General features: G+C 33.4%; 2 protein-coding genes across 2 annotated transcripts; both read right to left on the bottom strand.

The window, feature by feature from the left end:
- Positions 1-30: 30 nt before the first annotated feature.
- LOC120337775 (uncharacterized) lies at positions 31-2129 on the bottom strand. Its single transcript, XM_039405659.2, has 3 exons — positions 1745-2129; positions 1164-1379; positions 31-602 (listed from the first exon to the last, which is right to left on the bottom strand). Exons 1-3 carry the CDS (start codon positions 2105-2107, stop codon positions 279-281), a joined length of 903 nt encoding a protein of 300 aa, XP_039261593.2. The 5' UTR covers positions 2108-2129; the 3' UTR covers positions 31-278.
- A 3569-nt stretch (positions 2130-5698) lies between these two features.
- LOC120338095 (uncharacterized) lies at positions 5699-10731 on the bottom strand. Its single transcript, XM_039406031.2, has 5 exons — positions 10459-10731; positions 9055-9170; positions 8740-8821; positions 8126-8494; positions 5699-6209 (listed from the first exon to the last, which is right to left on the bottom strand). Exons 1-5 carry the CDS (start codon positions 10462-10464, stop codon positions 5802-5804), a joined length of 981 nt encoding a protein of 326 aa, XP_039261965.2. The 5' UTR covers positions 10465-10731; the 3' UTR covers positions 5699-5801.
- Positions 10732-12732: the final 2001 nt, after the last annotated feature.

Here is a 12732-nt window from a genome sequence, read left to right as displayed (position 1 = left end):
TTTCCATTACACATTGATCTGATTCAAACCTAAAGCAAAAAAATCATTAAATATTTCATAAGTTTCACTCATTTTTTTATATTGAGAGGTCGCGATTTTTATAGACTATATAATTTAAAAGTTTTGGAGGTGAAGGTGATGAAAATTAACTATCTACATTCCAACATAACTTGGGATTCACGACAAATTGCACGTTACATTGACATTCGAAATGGAACAAAACAAAATTCACTTGAAACAGTAATGTTTGACAACTATGATCCCAAATAAGCACATTCTTATACCAGTGAAGGAAAGCAGACTGAAGAATTTTGCTTCAAATATTCTGAAAAAAGTTGACGAGATTTTAGTAATTCTTCACGTTCTTTTTTAATAGCCTCAAGTTCCTTTTTAACCATCCATTTCTGGAAGGCATCATTCGATTTTTGCAATTTGTTGATTTCTTTCTCATCGACGGATACTGATACTGGTAAAGGTGTTTCTGAATTTCGACGCATTTGACGAGTAATGTTAGAACCATCAAAAATATTTATGCTGTCAAGGCCGGATCGACGCACTCTTATCTCCGACGTTGATTCTTTATTGGCGTTGTCATAATTTATCTGTTATAAGAAGAAATTCCCATGCAATATGTTATAATGATGTGCCAACTAAAATATAAATTGTCTTTTAATTTTAGCTATAAATGCTCGCCCCTCCAAAACAAAAAAAAATCCTAATAAAAATAATCGATTTTGGTCGGACGAACGTTACGGAAAAACATTTGTGTTATTGTGCATTTGGACTCTTGAATAGCATAGAATATCATTTTCACATAATTTTAGTCTGGATAACCTTACAAAGTTACAACAGAAGCTCAAAATTTAGTTTTAGTTCCGAATTTCAGAATATATAATATTTTTAAATGCTTTTCATGACCACATAATATGAAATCATCTAATATTTTTTCATTGACTCGGTGGAAACATTCATACTGGACGGACAACCTAATATTTGATTCCTGATTACTGATATTGCATAATAAATAGGGATTCAGAAAAATATACACGATTAAGTTTATTTGTATTCAAATATTTAAACAAAGATTAGTACTTGATATCCTGTACGTTATCATTTTTAAGCGCGATTTTGATATGACTCGAATAGTTGAACAAAAAACTCACCGACTGTCTTTCCGTTTTTTGTCCTAACCATTCGGTAAAAGAAATTCTTCGTTTCATGTTGTTCAATCTTTCTGCTTCTTTGGTTTCTAAATCTTCCTTCTCTTTTTCCGCGATTTTCAATTCTTCGATCTTTTTCCGCATTTCAACATTTTTATTCCACTCTTCAAAAGTAATACTATTTCTTCTCGTTGTTAACTCAAGAAACTTTCTCTGTTCCTATAAGCATCAAAAAAAATTTCACTAGAGAATGAATAATGAAGTTGATAAATATGGAAAATGTGAAGTTCCATTTTCCGTCAATATTAATATAAAATGAAATATAACTCTCCGGTTGTTTCAAGTTCTATCGTTAATTAAATTAAAAAGGTGAATAATTTTATGCAGTATAGAAATAAATGAAGGGTCGCAAGTAGATTAGGAGCAATTTACTGTCCGAGTAAACTAAATCAGCATGTGTGATATGAATAATCGGAATACTAGGAAAAATGAAGAGTGTTGATCTTTATCAAAAAAGTTTAATGTTTTTAAGACGAAGAAAATAACAAACTATGTTTTGAATATTTCACCATTGCATTACTTACATCCGATTCCTGTTTCATTTTTTCACGTTTTGATCTTTCGTGCACCATTTTACACCATTGTTCAAACGTCAGCTTCTTCTTGCCAGGTTCACTGAAACGTGAATCTAGTGAAAGTCGTCTTGTACGTGGAGGTGTATATTTCACATCACCAGAATATTCTACTCGTTTTCCATTTTGAAGATTGATGTATGATGTTTGTACTGCGTTTTTAGATACTTCATCTTCTTCTTGAATTTTAGATGGATAATTAATTGATGAACGGTGAAATTTTAAACGATTTAAATTATGCTGCATGAGAACTGCGGGTTCTGATCTTCTTCTTCTTCGTAACATTCCAACATCGTTTTTTGGGTTCTCAGCCATTTTTTAAAAAAGCTCTAGAAGCACTGGCAATTATAGCTATATGGATTTGTGAACAGATGTTTGCTTCCTTTTAAACAGAATACCCGAGCAATCACGAAAAAGGTTTTACGTGGAACGATGTACACAATTAAACCACAAGGATAGCAAACATGTGTCATCCACGGGAATCGTTACGACGCAACACACATATTTTATCATATTTTGCGGTCGGTAAATATTACTTTTGAGGTTGTGTCTTCGATCCTGTCGTAAAACATGTTTGACTAAACTTTAGGGGCAATTGTCGGCGTCCCCACAACATTTAAAACCTACTAAAACAATTGAATTTTCTGGCATTTTGCAGTCACTCCGTTTTACTTTATAAATATGAAAGAATTAAAAAAACGTCCACCAAAGACATGACTTGAGATATCTCATCCGTATTTTAATTTCGAAATAAATTTGAATTGTTCTATCAGTCAACTTTGAAATTTTTATACGAATTCAAGTAGAGTACGATTCAATAATACCTTCAGCTGCTTCAGACATTGAAAATTTCCTTTTTTACTGCTATCTGATCGAAACATAACTTAAACTTGTTCGTTCCATAAATGTTCACGGCATTCCTTGATCACATAATAAATGCATTTACTTTTACAAGTTTTGTCTGGTAGAGTTCTCGCTCCAAATAAAAAAAATAGCAGACGTTCCAAGTGAACAATATGTAAAACGCAATTTATTAATTGCTATAAAATTCATTTAAATCACATGGCGTAATATCACTTATAGTCGGAGAACGCAAATACTGCGTCATTGGCTGTGTTTTAGCAAATAAAGCCTAGACGAAAACTGCTTCGAATAAGCATATAACACTCGATCTATAAATAGTCACTCTTTATGAGATTTACTCATTTCGCTAATATTAAAACTTAAAGGAAATGAAAGTGCTTGTTATTTTCTGAAATTTGAAAATAATTAAATTTTTGGACGAACTATAACCCACTAAGGCTGTATAGTCACAGATGAGTCGAAAATAATAAGATTGGTGATACCAAGTTCATATATAAATATATCGCAACAAATATAATACGATTAATATACTTAGATTAGTCTAATAAAATTATCCACTATGAAGGATACTTGAAAATGTATATAGTATGTAACTTCAATAACCCTTGTATGATCGTATTTCTCACTCTAAACAGATGACTTATCTGTTTACTTTACAAAACTCAGCACACTGTACATGTTTCATAAATACTTTGAAGCACGGTTCGAGTTGAACGGGTACAAATCGTAAATGACGAGCCATTTTATCCTGTCGCCCAAGACTATGCAATATTAATTGAGTAACATTTATTGGTAAACCTTTTTAAGTTACTCCATAGGTGTATTTTCAAATTGTTTCCATATTATTAATTGGCAGTGTTTGTAGAATATGCATTTACAAATTTAGCCAGTCCCGTGAAGGAAAACAAAATGGTTTTGGAATACTGTGTAGTACACACGCTGCCCAATAATAAATACGGAAGCAATTTCAAAATACACCAATGAAGTTTCTTAAATGAGTTATTCAACAAATATATATTTCCGATAAACAAAATAGTTTTACTTATTATTCATTATTAATTTTAAAAATAGTTTCATTACAAATAATATTTATTTTATGAACAAGTAGCAAAGTTCCATTAGTCAACGTGAGTCACGTATCAATATGCAATGAAGTATGCAAAAACAGTAGGGTCATAAAAGTATTTTCACGACAGGCACAAAAGTAATATTTTGCTCTGATATTTATGGTTTGTTTACACTGACCATGCGAGACACACGTGCCAATATTGCGCCCTCCGTGTGTAAATAGGCATGCTCTAGTAAGAAATAATATATGAATAACAAAAGGAATAACGTTAGGAATATTTATTTGATTTTGACAGTATAAACCAGTACGATCGTTGTTTAAATTGCCGAATATATCGTTGTTTTCATTTAAATTCTTTCCTTTGATCTCGCCGGAATGTATGAGAAAATTATTACAATTATTTGGCAGCACTGTCGAAAATATTGTAAATAGAATTTAATTTTATCTATAAATCAAATTTTAATCTCACAACTAGCAGTCTTATAGTGGCCAAATATTCGTCTGTGAGAGTTCACTCCCGTAAGTTACAGACGAGCAATCTATAAGTTGAATTTTCTTCAAATAATTTTTTATTTCTATTCCAAGATATCGTTGTGCGTTTTTGTGATGAGTCAAAAGTGCTTCTCTCGTAGAAATTTCACAATTTTGCTTTTTTAATGAAAGTCTTGAAGAGGCCGTCAAATTATAACAAACCACTCAATGATTTAAGAGTTGGCCTTGGCACTTTTGACGAAGAAACGCCTAATCATTATAACTGGGCGTGTCGAGCGATACAAGGGGTCAATTTTCGGTCAATGACAGATTTACACCGCACTGAAAAAATCATCAAAGTTAAAAAATGACGACGTTCTAAAAAATTGGAATCAGATACCTTTGTCATAAATGTTATATCTACAATCATATTCAATACTTACTTTTTTTTGCAGTAATTTCTACTGTACATACTTTATATTTTGAATTGTAAAGTTTAAATGGTTGGACAGCAAGTTCCAGTCCTTCACCTCATCTCCAATTTGAAAAAAAAATCTTCATTGATGAATGTTAATCATTTTCTACATATGCATCACCGACTACAGGCCGGGAAATTAATTGAATTCGAATTGTTTATAAGGTGACAATATATATACCATCGGAAATTACTTTAATTGAATCAAACGTTTTCGAAACTGGCCTTTTACTGCCTATTTTCCACTGGTGAGGTTTGAAGTCTGGGCCTTTTCAGGTATGCGCTATTTATTTTAGGTGTACGCTGAAGTACCATTCAAATATTTTCAGTAGCTCTCTTATAAGAAACAATTTTGGCATGAAATACGTGTGATATTTATTCTTAACATTCCTGAAATTTCAGGACAGCTTTAGCTTATTATATCACTTTCTGGAGTCCAATGACCACAAATAAAAAGGACCAAATCACTGTAAAATTTAAATTTATTTTATATTTCTACTATAACAATAACAATGTTAAACTGCGACAAAAAATAGAAAATCTAAAACTAAGATTTCATACAACATTTTTAATCAATAATACCATTTTTCATATAAGTATATTAAAAGTCGCGTCAAGAAACCCTGTAATTTGCATGCAATTTTCACGCCTTCATATTTCGAAAAAGGGGTGTGCAACAGGCGGTCCACGGGCGACAACCCGGCCCACAAGTCTATTTAATATGGCCCTTGTCAACACTCAGCTTTTGTACCATCAAACCTAAAATTTTAATCCGACAGCAGTTTATGTCTAGGAAGGTTTTTTACTCTTGTCGCTACAATAAATCTTACATTGTGATAATTTTTTGAATTCGTTGTGTACGTGAAATTTTTGTGTGTGACTCAGCTAGATGTCTGAAGTTGGTTATGACTCACCGAAAAAAAATGTTGCACTGCCTGCTTTAAAATTTGTTAATGAGAACATAAATTTTTTATGCAGTATATACGATACGGTAGCTTCACAAATATTAGGCTTTTAGGGGTTGGTCTTCAGTGCATATTGCGCTATTGTCAGACTACTCTCTAAAATAAAAATGTAAAATGAGAAAACTCTATTAACACTGAATAGGGATTAGAGGGATTGTAATATGACTATCCTCTGTTTGCTGCAACTTTTAATGCAGCATTTGCGTCAATCCAACTTGTGCGTCGATTTCCCGAAGATCCTGTGGGAACATTTGGTGCATTTATGGTTAAATTAGCATTCTGCATTCTAAGTAGCATATCACGGTCCCTTTTAATTTCTTCAAGTTCTTTTTTAATCATCCATTTCCTATGAGCTTCTTCGGATTTCTTTTTACGTTCTTCCTCTGTTCCACCTTCAAGAGTATGTTCTCCATTTTCTTGCTTCAGTTTTCCATCCTTCGCAGCCTCTTTGATCTTTTTCCATTGATCAAAACTCATTTTCTTTTTATATTTTGCTTTCTCAGCAGCCTCTCTTTCTTCTAGAAATTGCATTCTAAGCTTCTCATGTTCTTCGAGATCGCGTTTTTTACGTTCCTGACAATGAAAGGTAGTTGTAAATTATATATAAAACATAAAATTTGTTCAGTTAATTATGTGAATTCAATGACGCAGAATTTTTAATTTATATTTTGTAAGATATTCTTTCTATCCGTTCTGAACGAGGCTCTGTATACGCAGCACAGACATCATGCGTACAAATAAGTTGAATAAGTAAATGAAAAACGACCAATCTGACGCAAAGTGTCTAAGTTGCGGTGGAATATATTGTTTTACAGTAGACTGACAAAAGAGATCCATAACACCACAGTATATCAATTTTTTTTAATGGTATTGCGACCAACAAAAAGTACTAGTCATCCTAAATATGTGTATTGGATGGCGGCTCGTTAGTCATCACTCAATGTTTAAAAAGTGACAATTTCAATGTCCTTTTTATCTATTGTTGCTTTATTAACATTTTCCGTATTCATTTTAGATTTTTCTGTGCTGCTCCATATACTTGGGCATTGGATGAATACGAAGATTTTCGACAATCCAGTGTCGTTTGACCAATATTATTTGGAAGACAGAGTTACATCTAAATCAAGCTAAATTGTTACGTGTTTGTCAATTTATGTACAAACAAGCGACCGAGCCTCCTTGACACCCACCATATGTGATATACTGAAATGCGAATTGTTTCATCACAATCAAGGGACGCAATCAGCACAACCAAGCATAATATTTATTTAACCGTACTGATGGTTTCGTTTTTTATTATTTTGAAATAATTGGAAAACTATTATTTGGTCAAAACCGATTTTGCTTCCCCCATGTCAACATATTACAGTCATAATTATACATGTTTTTGGCAGAAAGCCTGATTCTGGTCAGACAACGGGTTGGAAAGACAAATATTTGTAACTATACAACGCGCATCCTGCCTTGTAGGTTAAATTTTAAGTTGATTGATGGTTCAACGAGCCCTATGATTTTTATTACTGCTTGAGTTTACATAATATTGAACAATCAAAACAATACGTGGGTGTTTGGTTTATATTGTAATAAAATAAAATTACAAAGCTCTTACACGGGGCAATAGACGCGAAAAACTTGTAAAAAAGTACATATAAAACTGAAAAGTAAAAGAATCGATATGCTGAGAATTGATGAAAAAGGGCGAAAAACAACTCGTTATATCGTGTAAGGATTAATAGTCAGTCACATTGCTAAGTTCTGACTAATGATATCTGTGATAAGCGTAACCATAGGGAGTCAGGGATAGGTAATTAACATCTCTCATTGATGATTCATGCCCGGCCCTGCATTAATAAGGAGATATATGCGGATGAAAACTCTCCCAAAACCACCAGCGCCAAAGTGAACGCTAATTGTGAACTTCCAACAATACACGAACCGATTTAAATTTTACGGCAATGTACACAATCTTCCTCTCCCACGAAGAAAAACTCGTTAAATATCACGCTTTAGCACGTCTACAAAGCGATCTTTATGTAATAACTCTGGTTTTGTTTCAACGAATGCGTTGTCAGCAAATTATTGTACTTTGACATGAAGCAAGTTTCTTTTGTTCGAATGCGAAACAAAAACAGTACAAAATCGTATCCTGAAGTCGTTGCTTCTTTTTAGTAAAATCAATTTAAAGTGAATTCCAAATGAAGTTTTCCTCTATTTTCGGATATTTTTTATAACTTGGTACAAATTGGTAAAGTTTAGGTTGCTCTCTAATTTTATTCCTTAGCATCCTCTCTTGACGTCATTATTATAGCTATTAATAGAAATTGTTCACAATTTGGCTTAAATATGACGTCATAATACTATTGACAGGACTCAAAATAACAAAGATACTCTGAATACATGTTATATGTGTGATGCCGCTAAAAACGATCAATATCTCGGAATCTGTAGAAAATTTTCCACTGTTTGCTTGCTTGGAAAAAATAACTTACCTCAGTCTGTTTACTCCATTCCTCGTAACTAATATTATGTTTCATGTTTGTCTTGTGGTTTTTTATTACGTCTTTCGAGTTACGCCGAGCGGTGTTGGCAGCTTCTTGCATCTCTTGAAACTTCTTCAGGTGTACCCATTCGTCAAATGTCATCTGGCTCGCCCTCCTTTGCCCACCTACAGAAGGTCTTCTAACGTCTAATGATGTCATGCCTGAAATTGGGAAGGCACTACTTCGCCTTCCTTTATTCATTGCTGCCACTGGAGGAGCTTGTTCACGAGACCGGCCCGCACGGGATGCGTGCCATCCTGCCGGGGCACCTTCTAACTCTAGTTGTGGTAAATCCTCCAAATGACGCGGGCCATTATCCTGAAAAATAACGCATATCAGCTTGTTGGATATTTGAAACCTGACGTCAAACTTATTCTAGACTATCATCTTTCTCCACCGCATTCAGTCTGTGCACTTATGTGAGACAGTAATTTTGTCTGGAATTTCGGAAATTATTTTTAAAACATAACTAGAATCATGGCATAGAACCGTTTGAAAATGAAAGTAATCACGAAAAATGTATCAGGCTGATCAAACAATGGTGTAAATTCAATGAATCTCACAGCAACATCATCATCTTCTTCATTTTCTTCAGCAAGAGAAGATTTTTTTCTTTTCTTTTCCAGTAACATTCTTCGTCTGCGACTAAAAAAATTAATCCTCACCATTAAATACTATTGCCAATCACTGACATTTACGTTTACTTAATAGAACCGTTTTTTGTCAAGTGTATAACAGACTTTTATCTCATATGTTACATTTTCACGTTTTATTCAATTTTTATTGTTATTTTAAGCACGCGTACTGACGCTTTGGTATAGCAATGAGGAAATAAATTAAGGATCCAACAGAAATCTCTAATAGAAGCAGAATCTTACCTAGAAAACTGATTCGGACTCATTGATCTCGTCCTTGTGATTCCTTTAGATTTCAATGACCAAACTGCGTCTCTAGCTTCATCCTCTAACTCATCCGAAGAGTTGTCATCACCATTCTGCGAAAGCAAATCGAAGAAGAAAATGTACGTTAAAAGATTCGTACATGGTCAAAATCATTCGGGATAACCATTTTCGTCGCAATGAACTCGCAGAAGGTACCCCTTCGAGTGTTAGCGCGAATATTACCGCTTTGACTGCAACAGTCTCCCGTAAATGAAGATTTTAAAAGATATGGGTATTTTAAATTCTTGTGTGACATTCAAATATATTTTCAAAATTCAAGCGTAAGCTTAAATTTTTAGAATTCGTTCGCCACATTCAGAACGTTTTATCCTAACCCAGCGTGGAATTAGATATACATTTCAAGATTTGATTTACACAAATGATTAAACAACCCAAAGTCAGTAATTAATCTAAATAACGAGTTATTGTTGTTTAATCATATATATTATATAAGGTTTCGATGTACAAACGTTCAACTAACAAATGTCGGAATACAACAAATGCTTTTTTTTCAAAATTTTGACTAATGAATATATTCGAATTGCGAAAAAAAAAAAGCGGTCAAAAATACGGAACAAAAGTGTTCTCTTTCACCCAAATTTTGGGTGAAATATTGGGTCCTTCAGAAATTAAAAAAAATAAAATAAAGTAATAGGCTTCTAACAAATTACTTTATATTGCTTGCGCCATAAATTGCTAGTAAATCAATTTTTTCTAGCAACAGTAACATTAACAAGAATACCAACATTAAAAACAACAACGATTCAACACAAAAATTCATAGGACTAATTAGTGTCCAACGTGATGGAATCGCCTGCAGTTTGGTATCAAAATATGATCTGGGCATAAAATAAAACACTATAGCCAAACAATTCTTCTGCAGATTTTATGTGATAATAAAATTATAGCCATAATTACACATCAAAGTCTCAAATCTATATTGAAGTAGAAAATACTGAATATATCAGTAGAATATTTTTGCATCGCCATTTCGATCACTTTTACATATTTCACAACTGAATAAGGTTTGTCACCGTGACAAATTTTTGCTTATTCATTTTTGTTTATCATGTCGGTGACAAGACATACAAATGTCGTCATTGCGGTTTGTTACAACAATAAATCTAATACAATATTCCTATAATTTGGGTACGCTTTGAATCATAAATTGTTAATAACAAATAACATTTTTGACGCTGAACTGAAAACAATTGAAACCATCATTGACCTTGAACCACAGTGTTCAGAATTCTCCCCTTTTTCGATATTCTGTTACCACTATATTAGCTACCACAAAACAAGATTACTGCTGTAAATCATATAGCGCAAATTTAGACTCACCTGCATATTTATTTTTCTAATGAGGCAGATTCGCTTCTTTTCGGTGAACTTTATATTTAATGCAAATCTTTTCTTCAGGCTTTTATTCGATCTATCTGATTTGCGTTAATCTTCACTCATTAAGTACCGTCTTGTATTGTGTGCTTCACAGGGCACTGAGGTCGTCAAAATGCCGTACGCACCCTTTGTTTGCGAATATGTAGGTAAGATTTCTTTTCGATCGCCACAACGCTCACTTAAAGACGAATTTATTTCGGCAATAAACTATAAATTATATTTATTCAAGACATCTTCGCCCTAACAGCACATATCGTAACTTTTATGTATATATGTAACCACGTGACACAATGAAGGGAAGGTGGGAAAAGCTATCAGGTAAGAAAAATGTATTGAAACTTCGTCCATGACAATAATTTTTGGCAATTTTGCACACAACATTTCAGGGATTTTTTATCGGCTCATATCTCAACTGAAAGTAAAGATGATAAAGTGAGATAGAGGACGTAAAATCAGGCGTAAACAATGCGATTGCCATACTCGACATTTATTGCAGATGAATTTATATTGTTTGCAATTTCTGGGTAGCGCGTTGTTTACGAAGTATTCGTTTAACAATTCAGGCCTATTTATAGAAAACACGTGTAACGCTTTTCAAATCTTAAATAGTCATGTTGCTGAATTAAAAAAAGTATATAGCAAATTTTCATGCGATGGTTATAACATTCCAAACTGGCGTTACAATTATGTCGTGAGAAAGAGCACGCCGAGAAAAAAAAACGACATCGCTATTTGATACTACGTAACCTTTACACCGCGAGTATGAATAACTTTACATATCTATAGCAATACCTTGACTGTCCCAGTTCTGTGATGATGATTCTCCTGGTCTAAATTTAAATACCAAGTGATCCGAGTCACAATTGTAAATGTGCTTTTGACTTATTTGTTAAAAGCATGAATTACATCAAAGGCAGTGCTTTTAATTCCCGCATGTTCCAGAAGTTGAGTGAATACCTAAACTCCGATCCTAAATATTTTCTCTACTACACAGAAGCGCGATGGTTGTCAAGAGGCAATTTGGTAGCAAGAGTATTCTGCTCCGTGATGAGCTAAAGATTTTTCTGGAAGTAGCAAAACCTGAGCGAACCTTTCAATTGCGTTGTAGGATATCCAAGGAGGCGCGATATGACGTTCCCAATAAAAAACTTTTGATTAATTTTATAATTTACTTGTTTCATTCTATATATATAGTTTATTATCAATCTTCTAAATAGCCGGGTCCTCCTCCTGGCAACCATACCACCAGTTTTTATCTCGCTAAATCCGAGCGACGATAACTAACCTCGATTGTCTGAAAAGACAATTGCTCTGTGCGTGTGGCCCCAGTTTGGGTGAAAATATTTTTTTTTCAACAAAAGGCATCTATGTTGAATTGGTATTGATGATTTAGTCTCTTGTTGAGTTAATATTTCTTGCAAAGAAAACAACAAGAGATGTTGCTACACAATCTTCGTAATTTTAACAATGTTTGGTTGCATGTGTTCTATTCCGATGTTTCAGAAGATGAATAATAGTTATTCTTATATGTTACTTGCCAACCATCTTCTTGCTATTACATCAATGCTCCCAAATTGTTCTTACTACACAACAAACTACAATGGTACAGACTATAGGAACATATCTTGATATCATTATATTTTTCTTGTTTTGGAAGTACTGGGATAACAGTTTTTCCAAAGTCGAAAAGTTAATCATTACTTAACGATGGTCTTGTTTTCTTAGTTTTTATTGTAGGAAGATTATACTACTAAAATTGATATAGATCCCAGTGTAATTGACAAAGGTTTATGCTTTACAATTTCTACAATCTTGTCCCGATGGACAAGTTTATTGTGCTTTAGAACGGTGTTCCCATACTCTTTGATTTGCTTGTAGCGAGAAAAAGAATAGAGAATTCTGATCGAATAGAGAATTCGAATTGCGAATGCGTCGTATCCATGATCCGATGTTTAAAATTTTCCCTTCCCATCTCTATTCTTTACTGTTTCTGCTGCAAAATGCTAAGAGATCATATATTTTGTCTAATATTATTGTATACTTATTGCCTACCCTATGCACCTACCGCGATTTCGAGAAAAGAATATAATAGTGAGTTCTTAAGATATTATACAGCGGATGGCTTCGAATGAATGCTGATTGAAATTGTTGACAATCTAACCTCACAAAATTGCTTATTGCAATAAATAAACATTTGGTTGAAAACAGATTTTATTT

Source organism: Styela clava, chromosome 10 (assembly GCF_964204865.1).
Source record: "Styela clava chromosome 10, kaStyClav1.hap1.2, whole genome shotgun sequence".
NCBI lineage: Eukaryota > Metazoa > Chordata > Ascidiacea > Stolidobranchia > Styelidae > Styela > Styela clava.
Note: the sequence above shows the minus strand (reverse complement) of the source record. Positions and strands in the feature narration are given on the sequence as shown.

What these genes read in the sequence shown, in the direction of transcription:
- LOC120337775 (XM_039405659.2), bottom strand. Translation starts at nt 2,107, where the DNA reads ATGGCTGAGAACCCAAAAAACGATGTTGGAATGTTACGAAGAAGAAGA. An exon ending in AAATGAAACAGGAATCGGAT is followed by an intron (nt 1,380 to 1,744) that starts GTAAGTAATGCA and finishes TGATGCTTATAG; the next exon opens with GAACAGAGAAAGTTTCTTGA. An exon ending in AAAAAACGGAAAGACAGTCG is followed by an intron (nt 603 to 1,163) that starts GTGAGTTTTTTG and finishes TTCTTATAACAG; the next exon opens with ATAAATTATGACAACGCCAA.
- LOC120338095 (XM_039406031.2), bottom strand. An exon ending in AGTCCGAATCAGTTTTCTAG is followed by an intron (nt 8,822 to 9,054) that starts GTAAGATTCTGC and finishes TAATTTTTTTAG; the next exon opens with TCGCAGACGAAGAATGTTAC. An exon ending in AAGAAGATGATGATGTTGCT is followed by an intron (nt 8,495 to 8,739) that starts GTGAGATTCATT and finishes GTTATTTTTCAG; the next exon opens with GATAATGGCCCGCGTCATTT.